The sequence below is a fragment of the Glandiceps talaboti genome, chromosome 20 (assembly GCF_964340395.1).
Source record: "Glandiceps talaboti chromosome 20, keGlaTala1.1, whole genome shotgun sequence".
Taxonomy (NCBI): Eukaryota; Metazoa; Hemichordata; class Enteropneusta; family Spengelidae; genus Glandiceps; species Glandiceps talaboti.
The window spans coordinates 4862387-4880578 of NC_135568.1; the positions used below are offsets into that span (position 1 = coordinate 4862387).

An 18192-nucleotide genomic window follows, 5' to 3' on the forward strand; every position below is an offset into this window, starting at 1 on the left:
TATGACCATCCTGATATACATACGCATCCAGGTTCATTCTGCATGCAAGCCCATACTAGACAACCCAGCTGTATGGAGAGTGATAACACCTCAAATCAAATGTGCTGTGTGCCCTCAATATTTTTCCCTCAGTACCGGTAACTAATGAGCTTGTGGACTGTGTAATCTGAATGCTATCACGCCACACAAGGAGCTTTCCAATAGGTGTTTTTCTTTAGGGTGTTAAGACGTCAAATCTCACATACTAGTTTTGTAATTGGTTTCTCCTTTATGACTTCCATGTGTTGTGTTTGTGACATAATCTCGGAATTATTATGTAGTATTATTTAACAATTTCTGAATCAATGCTTTAAAAGTCATTTTCTGCTAGACAGAAATTATGTTGTGCATACTATAAATGTACTTATTTTGCCACAATGGCAATTTAGGAGATGTCAAGTGCACTTTAATTTGGTAGACAGTGCAAGGGGCAAGTAGCCAGTACTTGCAAAAACCTATCTGGTCAGCTCTCAGTATTAAATGCGACTGTCATTAACACATTTCACAACAAGTGAATACAGAAATATGACAACTTGTTATATGTTAGTGGGACTTATTTCCACGGAAAAAGCTATCACACATATTCACAAAAAAATAGATGAAACACTAAAAACGATGCACCTATAATAATGCGAATTTATAATGCACCTCTTCTCTGGAGAGCTTGAGGCGCTCACAATTATTACTCTTGGCATGGATCATTGGCAGCACAATGGCCTGGGCCTTATACTTTGTGAACTCCCTGGGGAGCATACGATGCATTGCAGCCTCTATAAGCACTCACATTGCAACCTCTATCCTACCAGGTTCCCAATTATACAGCTGGGTTGACTGAGGCACAGTTGTGGTTCAAATCTTGCCCAAGGATTTTAGCCATTCAGACACAAATGGCAGCGACAGGGCTCAAACCTGCAACCTGCAGATTCCAAGCCAGCCAGCCAGCCAGACACCCTAACCATTCGCTCATCATGACTCCACAATAGTTAATGGCATCTGTGACACTTTAACCAGCTAGGTATACATCTCTCACATTCAATTACTTGTACTTTTAAGCCATGGCAAAAAAAAACCCACATGTACAAGTATAGATTAATATATAATATTGTCTGATGGTAAAAGTATATTTTCACATCTAACCCCTTTGCAAATACACTGAATATGTACCATACTACAATGTCTACATTACCACCCCCTCCCTCCTGACTAGCTAGACACAATTAATGTGTAAAGTTTAATGCTGACAGACGCTTTCCATTCCTTCTCTACAACTAAGGGCTTGCACATAAGTGAAACAGTAAATGTATACAGAAACAATGTAAAATTTACAAGATCTTTTGTTTCCATTCTCACTTCTCTATAACTTATAGGGGGGTCTTGGAATGAGAAAAGTATGAAACTTGCGTAACACTCTGTTCACCTCCCTCTGCCCCTCTCTAACAAGGGGGTTTTGAAAGTGAAACAAATATGTACAGAAACTGAGCAAAATTTACCAGACCCTGCTTTTACCCTCCCCTCTGTAATTATGTCTTGAACAGAAGTGACTGGAACACTAAATGTACACAACTTTAGCAGACCCTGACTTTTTCACCCCTCTGCAACAAAGGTTCTTGAACATAAATCAAACACCAAATGTATATAACAGTGCAAATTCATTAGACGACCTTTTCATTGCCCCCTTGCTTCCTTGTACATGTAACTATAGTGGGTCTTGGAAAAAGAGAAGGTTAGGATTTTACACACGCCTTTGCCTCCCTCACACCCTTTGCCCCTCTATAAAACGTCTATACATGGAACATCAGAAACTGTGCTACCAGATCCTTTCTTTTCACCATTTTCTGTCTAAATTAGATAGGGAAAGAGTGAAACTTGCCAAACCCTTTTCCTCCTCTCTTCCCCTCTGTAATTTAGAAGACTTGAAGAAAAGTGAAAATTAGCATTTAATATCACTGCATACAGTGAAATTTGAACAGATTCAATGCCATCAGTCCTAAATCAGAAAGGAAAGTTACATGTACTTATTGGTCGGTACATCAATATCCTGAGCCTCAGGGTCAAAGACCATCTTCAAAGAAAGGTGATGACACAAAAACCAACAATAAATCTAGACACATTGGAAATCACATGAATGCCTTGACAGAAAGATGTTTTGAACTCCATGGCTCAGCATCATTAATTATAAACAATTGAATGAAGTTGTTTAGCTGTCTGAATAGAGTGCAATTATGTATTTCCTCATTGCAAATGACCATAATAAACACAACATGTCAGTGAGGTTAGTACATGTGATAAATCTAACAACACTTTCAGCTCAGCTTAGTGTTGCTGTCACTCAACAGCACTCTGAATTGCTATGGCTTTGAAAGTCTCTGTAGCACTGAGAGGTATACATGCATAGTTTCATGGCACATATTGATATAATGTAATGTATTTATTTTAAATCTACATAACACGCATACATGTAAGAAATCTCATACCTTGAAAAAGAGAGGGCATTATCAAGTGAAATTCTATAGTTTCCCTTCAAATTCAATTTAATGTCTATAAAGTATCCTTACAAATTCTGTGTATTTATTAAGAGTTTAAAACCATACATATATTGAAACACGGATAGCAAGCTCGCACCTTGGGAACAGAGAGAAGGGTTATCAAGTGAAGTTTCTATTCAGTTTCCTTTCAAATTCAATGTATTTACTGAGATTTCAAAACCATGCATGCATTCTAACACATCTCATATGTTGACAACAGAGGTCATCGAGTGAAATTTCTAAAACTTCCCCTACAAATTCAGTACATTCATTGAGATATTAAAACCACGCATATATTCTAACACAGATAGGAAACATCATACTTTGATAGCAATGACTGGTATCCACACTATCCCTGCACATTCAGCATATTGCAGAGATTTTAGAATCATACTTTTTACAAATATCTTACACAGAAGGGAAAACCTTGCACAATCTAGTTTTATATTCTGTGATTTTGATAATTATTCAAACCTGGGTATCACCGAGAGAGGATGTAAGAACAGCTCTATTTGTTTGATTGTTTAACTTACTTTTAAATCTATTGTGTGTACAGCACTTTTGAATATTAATGAATAGAAAAGGTGCTTTAGAAAATAAAAAAAATTAAAATTAAAATCTGCATTGCTTCATTTGCATTCAATTGTATTTGATATGAGATTTAGAACCAAATTTAACGAACAGATGGAAAACCTTGTACACGCTACACTATTTCCTACACATGTGGTGTTTTTGATAGTTTCAGAACCTGGATAAAAAAGACAGGGAAAAATAGTTATATTTGCATATAGCTACCTATACATTCAATGTACTCTTTGAGATTTCAGAACAATATACTACTAATATAGATAGACATTTATTTAAATATAAAGCTTCCTACACATTCAATACTTCTTGCAAAGATGTCAGAATCACATTCTAGTCTTCCTCAAGCTATAGAAAACAGCTACACAGATATCAAAGTAGCATATGTGAGAAATCTGACAAAATTTGCATAATGGGATATGACTCGCACTGTTACAAGAAAACCCAGTCTAGATCCTATCTGTGGCTTCCAATCTCAAAATCTCTCTTTTCTCCTCAATGCCAGGGATAGCCTCTAGACTAAAAAAAATCCTGTAAGGTCTAATATTAAAAATTGTGTGGTTCCAATTATGTTCAATTTTAAAATAGGTGAGGTAGGTAGATTTTTCATTTTATTATATATTTTTTTCATGTGTGCGTGTCTAGTTCAGGTTTTCCATTGTTTTCCATATGGTCTCTGTGTTGCTTATTTTTTCCTATCAGATGTACAGTCATTATAAATTGAAAGAACAGTTTTATATTGTCTTTTTCAGTTGATGTCAGTTTCCGCATCCCCTATTTCTCATGAGACTTCACAATTTTTGCGATTTTTTTCTCTCGAATATGTAAAAAAAAAAAAGTTTAGGATCAGCAGTGAAAACCAAGGTAGGGTTGGATAACCGAAACCAAACAATTATTTTTCTAGGCTTAATATACAATGTATAGTGTAGGGAATTCAGTTCGATTTTCTCCAATTCCTACGTAGTACCCTCAAAAAAACAGTTGATCAGCAAGCTCAAAGGTTTTTCCAAATACATATTACAGAAGGAGGAAGAATGTTCACAGCAGCTATTTGTAAGTGATACATGGAAACACCATTTGTGTCAAAAATGTATTTTTTTGATTTTTATTGCCTAGTAAATATCAAATAAACTTGTGGTATACATTTATGAGAAAACCTAATGTGACAACTGCATGCAGAACATCCTGTATTCTTCGTAATTTGGAAATACCAATACAAGAACCATATCCTGATATGTTTCCATGGATACTTATCAGATAATTTGCTTACATACAATTTTAAATACCCGTATAAGAAAAACACATCTTTTGATTTTTGTTCCTCGATAAAATTCCGCTAAATTCTTGGCATAAAATTTTAATAAAAAAGCCTTCTGGTTTTGTAACTTGGATTAAGATCATTGACACGTATAAGTATCAATGTATCACATATCACATTATTACAACCCAATCTCTGTATGGGTCAACAAAACATACACTGAAATTGCTTGTACTGTCCATAACAGATAGAAGAATTACATTTATATGCTGTTGACCTGGTTCAGAAAATAAATTGAATTTTATACAACAAAATGCAACACTACATACCAAACAAAGTGTGATAATGTAACATTTACACATGTTTTACAATGTTGCAAAATGTAACATTTACACGTTTTACATTGTTGCAAATTGTAAGTTATACATGTTCTGCATGTACATTGTTGCAAAATGTAACATTTACATATGTTACATTGTTGCAAATTGTAAGTTACACGTTTTGCATATACATTGTTGCAAAATGTAACATTTACTTATGTGTTACATTGTTGCAAATTGTAACACTAATCTCAATACATTGTTGCAATTTAAAGTATTACCAGTCTTAATATAACCAATTTAACACTGTCACTTGTCGTACATTGTTGTAAAATGTAACACTAAAACAAAACCGTGACTGGCACAACAATTTTTGCAAATAGATTTAATACATTGTTGCAAAACTGGAACATCACAGAGTACAGGTAACTGCAACATGTACATCTTTACTTGCAACATGTTAAACTCGGACATTCTAGGGCAGAGACTTGCCAACTTGAGAATGTTGTACACCACAGCCAATATGTCAAGTCAGATAACCAAGTCTCTGGCTACATTTCCACCAAAAAAGGCAACATCAGAGCTTAGCTATCATGTAGTGTTGCAATATATGACAAGTTGACCTACCATACACTGCCAAAATATGACTGACACTTGCCATAACTATGGACTACAAATGAAAGGGTATCAGAACTTGTCATACACGGTTGAAATATATGACAGGTTGAATACCATACACTGCCAAAATATGACAAACACTGACTATTAATGTGCAGTGAAAGGTCTCAAAATGTCAAATTTTGTAGCAAATGACAACTGCATGGTGAAGCTGTCATGCAATCTGTTCAAGATCCATCATCACACTAGTATTACTGATCGACATATATAATTTAACAGTATCATAGCTGTAAATCAACACGCATACAAGTACATTCTATATCTGCCATATTAATATATCATAATTCATATTGCTGTGCCATAATTTGTATCACGATACAACACATCTGCTGAATTCACAAAATAACAAAACAGGAACTTCTGAGTAGGGTTTTAAATACTGTAGATTCCAAGATGCGACAATGTGGCTCTACAGTAATAAGTTATGGAGACAAAATCTGCTCATAACATATTGACCATCTATTAAAATGAAGCCTAGTACCCTACTCATTTTCAAGACACTTATATTTTTAGATGGTTCTAGGACACGACTTGGCCACTTAAGTAGTGAAAATTATACAGTGGCAAAATACTTTTACCGATAGTTGCTGTTCAGACTTGAGAAGCTGGTAAAACCTATATATACATTGAAGCAAAGCATAACACAATTTGCTTGAACTACATGTTGTGCATGTAGCTGGAGAAACTGGCAAAACTGCTTCACTGTTGCAAAATGTAACATATTTATATGTAAGCAAGTACAAGCTAGAGACACACGTAACATAGATACATTTGGGCAAAATGTAATGTTTTTGTTTGTACTGGCTGGAGAAACTGATAAAAAAAATTGACATTGTGTCAACTTTAACACATTAGCTCATACTAATTGTGGCAAAATGTACAATTTCTGCTTGAAATGGCTAGAGAAACTGATAAAAATGTGACATGGTGTCAAATTTCACATATTTCCTTGTACTAACTAGAGAAACTGATAAAAAGCTCCACTGCAGCAATATTTTGCTTGAACAAATGTAGGTAGAGCTGGTAAAACTGACACATTTTGGCAAAATGTAAGTTTGCTTATAGTAGTATTCGCATGGGATGCTGGGTTAAAGTGACAACATTGTGGCAAAATGTAACACATCTGCTCATACTAAACTATAGAAACTCCTAAAACTGATACTTTGTGGCTATGGCAAAACGCAACATCACTTGCTACAAACTGAACAAACAAATAATAAATGACACAATGCAAAATAACACTTTATGTTGTTCATTACTACATAGAAAAACTAACTGGCTCTTACTACATAGAGAAACTAACTGGCTCTCACATTTCTGGCAAATTGAAACATACCAATCAAGATCTGCAACACAGTATCACAAAATACAGAACTTGTTACAACCCTGTCTAGAAACTGAGACTGTCAGATGTCATGGCCATAGAAACAAACCGCCATATACTTAAGGCAAATACTTCACACACTTATGACACTAAATAAAACACTGTCCCTCCACACGATACAAAAGATTTCAAATTCTGGAGTTGGTTTTGCTTGGAAAAACATCAATATTTTTCTTCCATATGGTCAATTTATTTTCATAGTGGTACACTTTATCAAGAAGACTTATTAAAAATTACTAAGAAATTAAATTGAATGAAATGGTAAACACATAAAAAGCAGTGGGAACTGTAGACAAATATTCATAAAAAGGCCTTAAATTTTACAGGAGGACCTCAGTATGTGTAGTGGATGGAGTCCCATCTGTCATTACAGCCACAATACAAAGGGAGTGCGTAAGACGAACAATGTCTTTTAACTGTGGCCTGTGCAAGCCCTTTTGAATTAGACCCTTGAGTGTGAAGTACACAGTCTCCCAGACTTTCAAATTTCCACGCAGCACTTCTTACACAGAGGACAACAAATCTGTTGTTCCTGATCATATTACATTTCACAAATCTATAGCAACAATGGTTAGAAATGTTACAACACAGAATACAGGCTTACAACAACAATTTTCCCCGACTCCTTTTCCAAAGACAGAATTTATACCATGCCATGAAAATTATATGGCTGTCTTTTAGGACCTTGGTCATGGTGAAAGCAATGTAATACACATAGCCACATATGATCCAAATAGGCACTAAATTTAGTATATATGTACGACCTTTAACCTTTTAAGCTGACGATTCTTACATGTACATGTCTTCATGGACATCAAAATAAGCCACACAATTTTTACAGCTGGGGCCAGACTTGTCAAAATATACGTTTACACATTTAACTCACAAACTACACTCACTATTACACATAACTGACTTCACATTTTAGAAATATATCAGGCATGTCATTTTTATGAATTTTACTGGTAATACAGCATCATTAATATCCTAACAATCTAAAATCTAAACTGACTTATTCAAATACTAGTACCGGCTAGAAATAGATTTGACTTTGAATTTAAGCTTTCGTTTTTGAGGTTAAGAGATTTGCCTGTCCATTGTTAGTGTCTAGGGTAATCTTAACCTATACCAACTAATCAATCTTATGGGCTTTTTTCCTCTCAGACAAAGTGCCCCTAATCTGAATACTCGTATCTTCCCTACCACTTGCCCCTTCAATTTGGCCCGAAAAAAGAGCCAGGGTAAATTACACTAACCCAATCGCATATCACAATAGGTGACGATCTGATACAAGTGTTTTGAGCCGAGTCACAAAAAAACAAACACACATGTATGCACATGCAAAGCTGCCCATTCTGTCACACAAAGACACGAATCCCAAAATACCTATAACTGTTCACCGAACAGAATAACATCGGAAATAAAAACCCATGATCAGAGAACAAATTCCCTACACATGGCTGTGTTCTAATTATCTAACAAATATCCCACTTTGTCATAGAACTCGCTCTGCTATCTACAGTGGGTATCATCATCAATATATCAATGCTGAACACATCAGCCCCTGTGGCATTCACATCTAGTTTCAGGACATTTAGTCTTCTTCATAAAATTGAACTGTCTTTATTGTGTTGATACATTGCCACCTAAACAACGTTTTCCCTAGGTACCTGTATTTGACTACCTTCTTTTTCAGATAGACTTTTAAGCCTTTGGTCAGTCTCTCTCCACCTTTCACCCACACACATCAAGATGTAGTGACATATCAAGCAATATACTTTGAATTTTCAGGGTTTTTACATGTTTTCAGGCCCTTGTGTTGTGTTACAGTATTGCACCTAAATTACATTTCCTTGAAAATGTTGCTACCTGACTTTTTTGCCTTTGGTCACCTCCACCTTTCAGCCACACATATCAAGTGTAGTGACACATCAAGCAATATATATTTAATTTTCAGGGTTTTCACACATTCTCAAACCCCTGTGTTGTGTTACAGTATGAATTTTGCTGCCTTCTTCTTTGCCTTTGGTCAGTATCTCTCCACCTTTCACCCACACATATCAACTGTGTATGTCATATCATTCACTGCACTGACACATCCAAGCAATACACATTGAATTTTCAGGATTTCTACTAAGGTTTTCAAGCCCCAGTATTGCATGAAACTTGGCACCTAAAGTAAATTTCCCCAAGTACCTTTTTCTCCATGTTGTCAAGACTGTCTTTTTGCCTTTGGTCAGTTACATGCCTCCACCTTTCACCCACACACAACAACTGTACATGTACATGTCAATTAAACTGTAGGGACGCATTCATTTAATTTTCATGTTTTCATTCTGGTTTTCAAGCCCTAGTACTGTTAAAACACTGCTCCTAAACCTAACACTACAATTTCCCTGGCTACTTGGATACCTTCCTTTCAACGGTGACTATTGTCTTTCAATCACTTACATATTGACTCATTTTCATTTCATTTTAAAGGTTTCTTGAGCCCTAGTAACAGACAGACAAAATTTACATATAGCTTACCACATATTTAGTTGTAATTTGGGCGTGGAGCCTTAGGTACATGTGTGGGGGGAACTTCAGTAGATTTCTAACTCCTTACTGCACTTAAAAAAACACTGACACATAAACTTTGGAGAAAAATAAACCAGCTTTCATAGCCTATCAGACAGTATTATTCAACTGTGGGGGGGGGGGGGGCACTGTGAGATTCTAAACTAAAATATTTTGGTGTCAACATATTATTTTGAGAGTGAAATTTCACTGTAGGAATTGTTTGTCCAAGTCTCAATGAGCTTACAATAAACTAAAACCATAGAAAAAACCTGCGAATGTAAACGTTCTAAATCAATGTAAACTTAAATAAATAACATATTGTGTGTGTAGATACTCACTCACACAAAACAAAGCCCTAAACCCAAAACAGTCAAAATTGACGTCGTTGGTAACAAATAGCAACAGAGTACTGTACCAAGTCTCCGGTGTTGACTGTGCGCTAGGACATAACATCCCTTATTGATATATACTTTTTTTCAAATTCACAGATTAAAACAAATTTGTGTTACTCTGAGTATCTGGCAATTACACATGCATGAGATGATGTCTGTTGTTTGTCATACTTAAGCTATAACAAAGCCCAGACCTTTCTTTACTGCATGTTATTTTGTCTGCTCATTTCTTTGGAAAAACTGGAAGTTTAACTTGCAATTTTATTTTATTTATTTGGCTGAAAGTTATGAGGTCAGTCACTCGTGGAATTTTAAAATGGCACTAATTTTTCAATACTGACACCAAATCTAACATTAGGGCTAGCCTTCTTTCAGAGTTTTATTTGGTCTACTAATATTTTACATGCACACATAGAAAATACAAGATGTCTACCTCAGTTTTATTTCATTTTATTCTGCTGTAAATTATGGATATAGTCACTTGTGGAATTTTAAAACAGGGCTAATTTTTCAATACTAACATAGGAGCATACAGTAGTACTAGGTCAAATTTTTCTTTCTAACATGTCTTTTTCTGTGTTTATTCCTTGGCATTGACGTTTACATTTTCATTTATTCAGTTGAAAACTATGAGCAAAGACACGCATGTAATTTTACAATCTCACTTATTTTTCTATACTTGCTTTGAGTGTTAGCCCAGACTCTTATTTTCGTGAATCTTACTTATTTTTCTATATTTGCTTTGAGTGTTAGCCCAGAATCTTATTGTTGTGAATGTTAATACTTCATCTGGTAACTTTTTACACGCATGTAACAAAAAACTGGAGAATTGACTTGGGTTTATTTTAAACACGTACAAATTTTCAAATACTTTCTTCAGATACATAATTCTACCAGTGTGATCGTTGTGGTATGCATAAACCTAGGATCCTATTTTCAAATTTCAAACCATATTCTTCCAACAGCCTACAAAGCTTTACCCAAGAACAACAGACCACAGTACATGTAGTTACTTGACATCACATTATATATAATAGGTATATTCTGTCATCAATACACTGCAAATATTGTGATAAAACACCCACACACAAATTCTAAACTGTACTTATTAGCTTGAATAGCACAAACAGAAAATTGGTTCTTATTTGGTTTTGTCAGTGAGGAATGAAACTGGCTATGTATGTATCTATGTGTCTGTGTCTCTGTGTGTTTGACACCAGATCAAAATTATTAATGGGGCACCAGCTGTTCACTACAGAATACATAAAACATTGTTCTATGGGGGGCAACTGTACATTAGTAAACACTCATAATAAGTACAGACTCTAACTAACATTAACACAAATCTAGTATCAGCTTGAAGATTAGTGGACTCACATAACCAGCACAAACCCCTAACTAACCCTAATACATGAGTGAGATTGGGGGAGTCACATACACAGTACAGACCCCAAACTAACCCTAACACCTGCCTGAGATTGGTGGACTCACAAACCGTACTAACCCCAACACCTAATATCACAGTCTGTAGACCAGATTAGTTAACACACATAACCAGCACAGACCCTAACTAACCCTAACACCTAATATTAATGCCTGGAGATTGGTGGACTCACATAACCAGCACAGACCCTAACTAACCCTAACACCTAATATTAATGCCTGGAGATTGGTGGACTCACATAACCAGCACAGACTCTAACTAACCCCAATACCTAATATCACTGCCTGGAGATTGGTGGACTCACATAACCAGCACAGCCCTTATCACAGTCTAGAGATTAGTAGACACACATAACCAGCACAGACCCTAACTAACCCTAAGATGCACAAATCCCTAACTAACCCTAATACCTAATATTAATGCCTGGAGATTGGTGGACTCACATAACCAGCACAGCCCTTATCACAGTCTGGAGACTGGTGGACACACATACATTTTGTAACCAGCACAAACCCTAACTAACCCTAACACCTAATATCACAGTCTGGAGATTAGTAGACACACATAACCAGCACAGACCCTAACTAACCCTAACACGCACAAATCCCTAACTAACCCTAACACCTAATATCACAGTCTGAAGATTAGTGGACACACATAACCAGCACAGAACCTAACCAACCCTATTCATAACTATCTCTAATTTTTGCACTCAGTTTTTTTTTTAGAACAGTGTAGGGTTTGCAAAATGTGGCACTAGAAACTCTGTTTGCTTAGCATGTTCTGATAATCAACACTACAGGTAGCATGTGTCCATTCATCTTTAGTCATGTCATGTATTTCTACATAATACACATATTATTTCACACCATCTCCACGACCACCAGACACTGACAGATTTCAGTCCGAGGTTGATTAAATAATTTGCCTAGCCCATGGCCTTGAAATTAGCCACTCATTAAAATACTGTTTAATTTATGTCAACACTTCAATAGTACCTTGCATGCATCACAAAATCCTTTACTCTCCTTATTGTCAGCCATCTTCTAATCAATTTTCTTTTATTTACAAAGTCTTTCAATACATTTTATTCTACTTGGATTCGAATGGAGTCTAAAGAGAGAAAATCAGGTTGTGCAGTCGAACAATGGCTTCCACAAAACCAAAGGACCCAGTGGTGTTGTGTTTGTCAATCTGTTAGATTGTTTCTGACAGACTGGTATACAAATGTATTATAAATGACACACAAGTGCCATTTTAATTGATAATCATTGATTACAGCAGACTGATTATTTAGGTGCAAATTTTTTTACTTCCTTGTATTCAAAGTGGCAGCAGAGGAAACTGTGCTTTGGGAGGAAAAAGGAAGTCTCAATCTCCACTGATATCATACATTTGCAAATTTCAAACACCCCCACCCTTCAATTAAATAACTAAACCCCCTTTCAGATTCCTAATCACGCCAAAACATTCACAACAGATGTACAAGAGATAATACTGCTTTCAAAGACACAGAGGGAAGGCAAATCATAATCTCAAGTGCGACTTCTATCACATTGAAAGCCGATGACAGTAAATTAAAAAATACAGTTTTAAATTTGACATAAAGTACATAAGCCTAGCAACCTAGGTATTTTTCTATTCTTTTCAATATAAATGAACTGGACGATCGTTAACACCATTCGTCTCTCACTCCTTCAGTGGAATTATCTCACTTGAAATATCCATAGAACAGTCTTATTAAAATGACTAAAATAAACCCCAGAGTAATCATTTGCCAACAATAAGAATGATAGGCTGTTAGACATTCCCTCTCATGATCTCAAACTATAATTGATAAATGGGAAGCAATGTCACACATATTTCCCATCACACAACCTGATATTATTTTCCATGTCAGTCACAACATAAAATATCTCTTGTTTACACCCAACTGGTTGGGTATTTTCCGATCACTAATCTATTTAACAGACAACCCCACCGATTTACTTAAAATTCCCACAGTAAAATATTACTCGCACATATTACACCCCAATATACTCAGTCACACGGGGAAAAATAAGAGATTAATTTAACCTGCAGTTCGGTGGTGGGTCCAGTGTGATCTCTGCCAGTTCCTTCTGAATCCTAGTGGAGAAAAACAAACAGAAAGTGCTATGATAAGTATAGTAACTGCCTTTTATGAGTGTTTGAAACAAAGAGACAAAAATAGTCATTGACCCGTCGGCTAGACAAAAACATGGCCGTCCTCATTGACCTACGCGTAAAATTTCAAACTCTCGTTTCTCCTTCTGAAATCAATAAATGCCCATGATTTTTATATCAAATTAAAGGAGATACAATTTGCAACACATTTCTGGTAGTTCTGAAGGTGTAATATCATTGAGGTTCGAACGGCACAGGTTTTTAGCTTATATGCAAATGAGATGCTTGATAGTATTACTGTATAGTGGACTTTACATTTCGACATGTTAATGTCTGCCCATACGCCGTTTACAAATCGATCCGATGAAAAAAATGCCGCATTGAAGCTCAGATTCTGAACTATTTTGTCTCTCTTTTCGGTCTCCTGGAGATGTAGACCGTAAATATAGCAGTATAGATCATGTACCTTTTAGCGCTCGTGGTTAAAGCTTTACTCCATTTGGTGGAAACCAACGCCTTGGTTTCTTTATGATCGTTTGCACGCCGCCGACTGTGTTGCTGTTTTTGGTCTTCCCTATCACGCTCGTTTCCACTCGATCCAGAGCTTTCTCCACGCTCGCTTGACATATTTACATTCCCTCTTGTGTTAATCCAGGCCTAGAAGAGTCCAAAATACGAAGATGTGAGCACAAACTGACGGAAGTCGAAGAGATTTTGTCGCGGGTGAAGGCCACCGGATGAATCTGAGTAGCGAGCACGTTCATCTAGAGGTAGTCTCTCTTCTGAAGTCTTTCTGCTCGCCTCTCGATACAAAGCGAATCGAATTACAACTTAATGAAAATACACTAAAACCCCTGAATTACTACCTACATAAACACCGTCGAAAGCTCTCTAGCTTATCCAAAATTTCTAAAGCTAAAAAATTTGCACGAAAAAATAAGAGAGTTCTGCTAGAATTACCACTGTCTGCTTTACAAATAGACTAAAGATGAGGGCAATAAAGGCAATAATTGAAGCATAAAACCCTCAACAATGACATGGCAACTGAAAGGACAAAATTGAACAAAACCCGACAAAATATGCACTAAACGAAGAAACAAACCCGATAGATTCCGGCAAGTGAAAATTCGGCAATATCAAGTCAAACTAAAACGATGAAAATCGCCGTTAGAAATAAGCTAATTTTGTGGGAGCGACTACAAAATGTTTTCGGCGTGTGTCCAGTAAATGAACGGCGGCTGTTCCCGCAACCTCCCCCTGAAAATTTTCAATGATTTATTTTTTATCGATTTGTCACAGCAATGACTTTTCTGATGTCCTAAGAAGCTCACTCGTCGTGAAACGTCGGTATGTGCAGTGAGTACGGTGTGTGACTTCACAGTCAGCACAGTTTGTCTCAGGAAAACTGCCTTATAAAGGTAAAAGTCGGTCACACACTGACAGGGGGCGTCACAACGTGGGAACAGCTTGCATACACGTCAACTTCACATCACCAATTAGGAAATGACATCCCGTAAGAAACTAATTATGTCTTATTAATTCCTGTCGATTTTCACCCAAAATCAGCGCTCATGACACAACCAACACAACCTTGAAGTGAAGGCAGGTGCATTTCTCCAACGCACGTTATTGACACAAATCCGGTAGATATTTTCTTTACCAGACCCCACCAATCAGAGATGATTACATATTCAAAGTCGAGGTTTGGTCATGTGACAAACCCGTGGTTTCAAGATATTGGAAGTTGATGTGCAGAATAAGCTAAAAATCGTCACTGCGGAGATAATATGTGTGCCGTATATATGTCTGAATTTGATAAGTAATATTCAGATCCGTTCGCGTATGGCTTCAAACATGATAATATCGAGCCTGTGGCATGTTACGTATGTATACGCATCATTAGCGCAGACATGAAGTCCTTCGCATTGTCATTGTGTACAAGTCCTAGACGGTGGATTGACAGTATCACTTAGACTCAACTACATGCAATATAGATAACTTTTGTTGTTAGGATTTGGTCCTGTAAATCACAATCCTCAGACGCCGCTGGTTATACGGCCACTTCTACAAAACAAAGCACGCCTCTTCTGTACTTTACATTTTAATGAATTCGCACTATGCTATATACATATCTCGTATATCAGTTTACCTATCAAAATGTTTATGGAGTCCTTCTTTTGGTTCCTTTAAGGCTTAAGAATTATTGTTTCCTTGGTGACAGAGATGAACAAAAATTATTGCCATTAAAGCATGCATAATTAGTGGAGCGTGAAGACAGCGGCTGCGATGATTGGTGAGTGAAAGAGACTCGACGACGGAGTTCAGATTTTCTCTGGCGTACATTTCCTGCAGAGGGGTGGAGGGATAGAGACTCGGACATATGAAGATAAACTTAAAACATGACAACTGCATTACGTTCATGTAAACAGTATAAACATTGATAAAACAGTTTCCGCACATAAGTAGGTCTGTTTTTGTTTCTTGTTTATTTTGCTCGTTGTTGTTGTTTTCTCAGTCGTCAAGGTGATTCTATTCGCTCCTGTTGTCATGAGCATAGCTTAGTTATTTTTAACAGTTTTCCATGGTAACACTCTACAATAAAGATATCCCATCATTAAACGCCATTATCAGTACTGTAGTCTTTCAAGCCAGATTGTTATTGCCTTCAAATGACTGACATGTTGTCGTCACTTTTGTGACGTAATGGGACAAGGGAGTCCCCAAAGGCCCGTAATGACGTGATCAGCTGTCAAATTCCAACTGTGTCATCTTTATGTATTCTCTCTGAAGTCAGCTAATGATATGTTTGTTCTGCCTGAAAATGTTCAAAGGGTTTATATCACAGATCTTCCACTGGTATTACACTGTGCTGATACATCAAAACTGTTATATATTATCAAGTAAGTTTTAGTATCTTTCAAATATCTTTGGATAGGAGAACAGATACATGTATTCGTTTCTTTTTTGTGTATTATATTAACAATGGGTTTTCATGTTATTTTAGCTGTTTCTATTATATATACATACACTGTGCAAGTTTATTCTAAGCGTTTTTATTGCGCACTACACTACAAAAAATAAACACGTTAAAACCGGGAAGGATAAAAAAGGCAGTTTTCTTTGACATTAATATGGCCATAGATTTTCAAACGTATAAATTAATATAATTTTTTAAATAAAAAGTACATGAGCGTCAGTACATTTGACCCCCCAGCTTGTCCCGAGAATGTTGCATGGCCCCCTAGTTTCTCTTGAGACCGTGTAAAGCTAAAGTACAGTTGTTTTGTACTTTCCCTCACCTATTGTTAGTATTGTTTCGATAATTGAAAAGTGAAAAGGCCCGCGGTCTTTTTACCCACAGATCCCGTTCTGTCGACAGCATGTCTCAAAAGGCTGCCTTTTGTCATAACTCGTTGGGAAGTGAAAGCCGCCTTAGTTGGTGAGTCGTCGGCTGAGTAGTACTGCTTGTGTAAAGACAGACTGACAGGTAGTGAGTGAGCAAATAAACTAGAACTCACTGTCAAACAGTACACTCATATATAATATATATATATATATATATATATATATATATATATATATATATATATATATATATATATATATATATATAAAATACTCTCATATATAATATGTATTATATACACATACATACGTATGGATGGATGAATGGTTGGATGTGGGGGGGGGGAGGCAAACAGATGTAAAACGCAGACTGACAAGTAATCATTTTCCAGGCTCCTCCATTGAGGAAGGCACCCCTCCCACAACGGGAGGGTTGTGATGCAGAAAATAAATATATATATCTAACCGTAGAGTCGTTGGTCTACAGTAAACATTTATCTGTTCAATCAAAAAATGTGCTAAAAGTAAGTTTCTTTCACATCTTACAATGTAAATGATGTACGCAGTAAGTAAAACAATAGCTCATATTGACAAATGCGTCTATTTCAACTAGGAGTTTTATTGTGACACTATTTTTAAGATTAACAGGAACATGATGACGTGGAAACTAAACAGTGTTTGCATAGATTGGCGATATATGTGTTGCAGCTTTATCAATTTAATGTCAAAGTACTAACACCAGTTACTATATGACATGACTTCGGCTAAGTGCTGGTGGCAAGATTTATACTTTATATATACAGTTTTATTATTCATATATACAGCTATACAACTTCACAACGGTAGATTACTCTAGTTATTGGGAGAATAATTATCTTTAGTTTTTAGAGACTTTCAAATGCCTCAAGCTTCCTCCTCCCTCCCAACCCCCAACCCCCATCCCGGCTTTGTTTGCATCTCGCGACTAGTCCGGATACTCCGTGTGACCCATTGCAGCCTTGATTCCAACTTACAAAAGTTATCTGTGTTTGTCCTGGTGACGACGGATTTCAACCAATTACTCTTATCAGATTACAGTGTCTGTCATTTAGGGTCATACTGATCACTGCTTAGACAAAATAAAATCCTTCAGGGTCCATGAAACAGATAAAGTTCATAATTACAAAGTCAAAGAACTTACAGAATGAAACCCCTAGTACAAAAACCAACCCATCATAATAAGTTGTTTTGGCATGTAAAAATAGTTAGATTATTGTTGAATTCTATTCAGTTCTGCATAATAACATTCCTAGTACCTGTTCATAAATAATGGCCCATGCACTTCTTGTTGACATAACTTTGTCTGTTTCATTGTTCGTGCTGTGAAAGGCTGTGTGCAGAACAAAAAAGAGAAGCAGTTATAGCTATTGTATAGGCAATTACTGTCGCACTCCATTTTCGATTGTTACGTGAACTTCAACATCGTCATTATACCGTGTCAAGCACCCAATTTGAGCTATTGTCCATGTTGTTCTT

The 18192-nt window shown here is 36.4% G+C and overlaps 1 protein-coding gene across 2 annotated transcripts in view; it reads right to left on the reverse strand.

The window, feature by feature from the left end:
- Positions 1 to 14604, reverse strand: part of LOC144450454 (ubiquitin-conjugating enzyme E2-24 kDa-like) — a 71884-nt gene extending 57280 nt beyond the window's left edge. The window contains exons 1-3 of one of the 2 annotated variants that reach the window (XM_078141066.1): positions 14435 to 14604; positions 13799 to 13989; positions 13264 to 13314 (exon numbers count right to left, since the gene is read on the reverse strand). In XM_078141066.1, the coding sequence (XP_077997192.1) occupies positions 13264 to 13314; positions 13799 to 13959 (212 nt within the window). In that variant the 5' untranslated portion in view covers positions 13960 to 13989; positions 14435 to 14604. Of the gene's footprint in view, positions 1 to 13263; positions 13315 to 13798; positions 14065 to 14434 lie in introns of those variants that run through there. The other variant, XM_078141067.1, reaches the window with a different exon arrangement.
- Positions 14605 to 18192: the final 3588 nt, after the last annotated feature.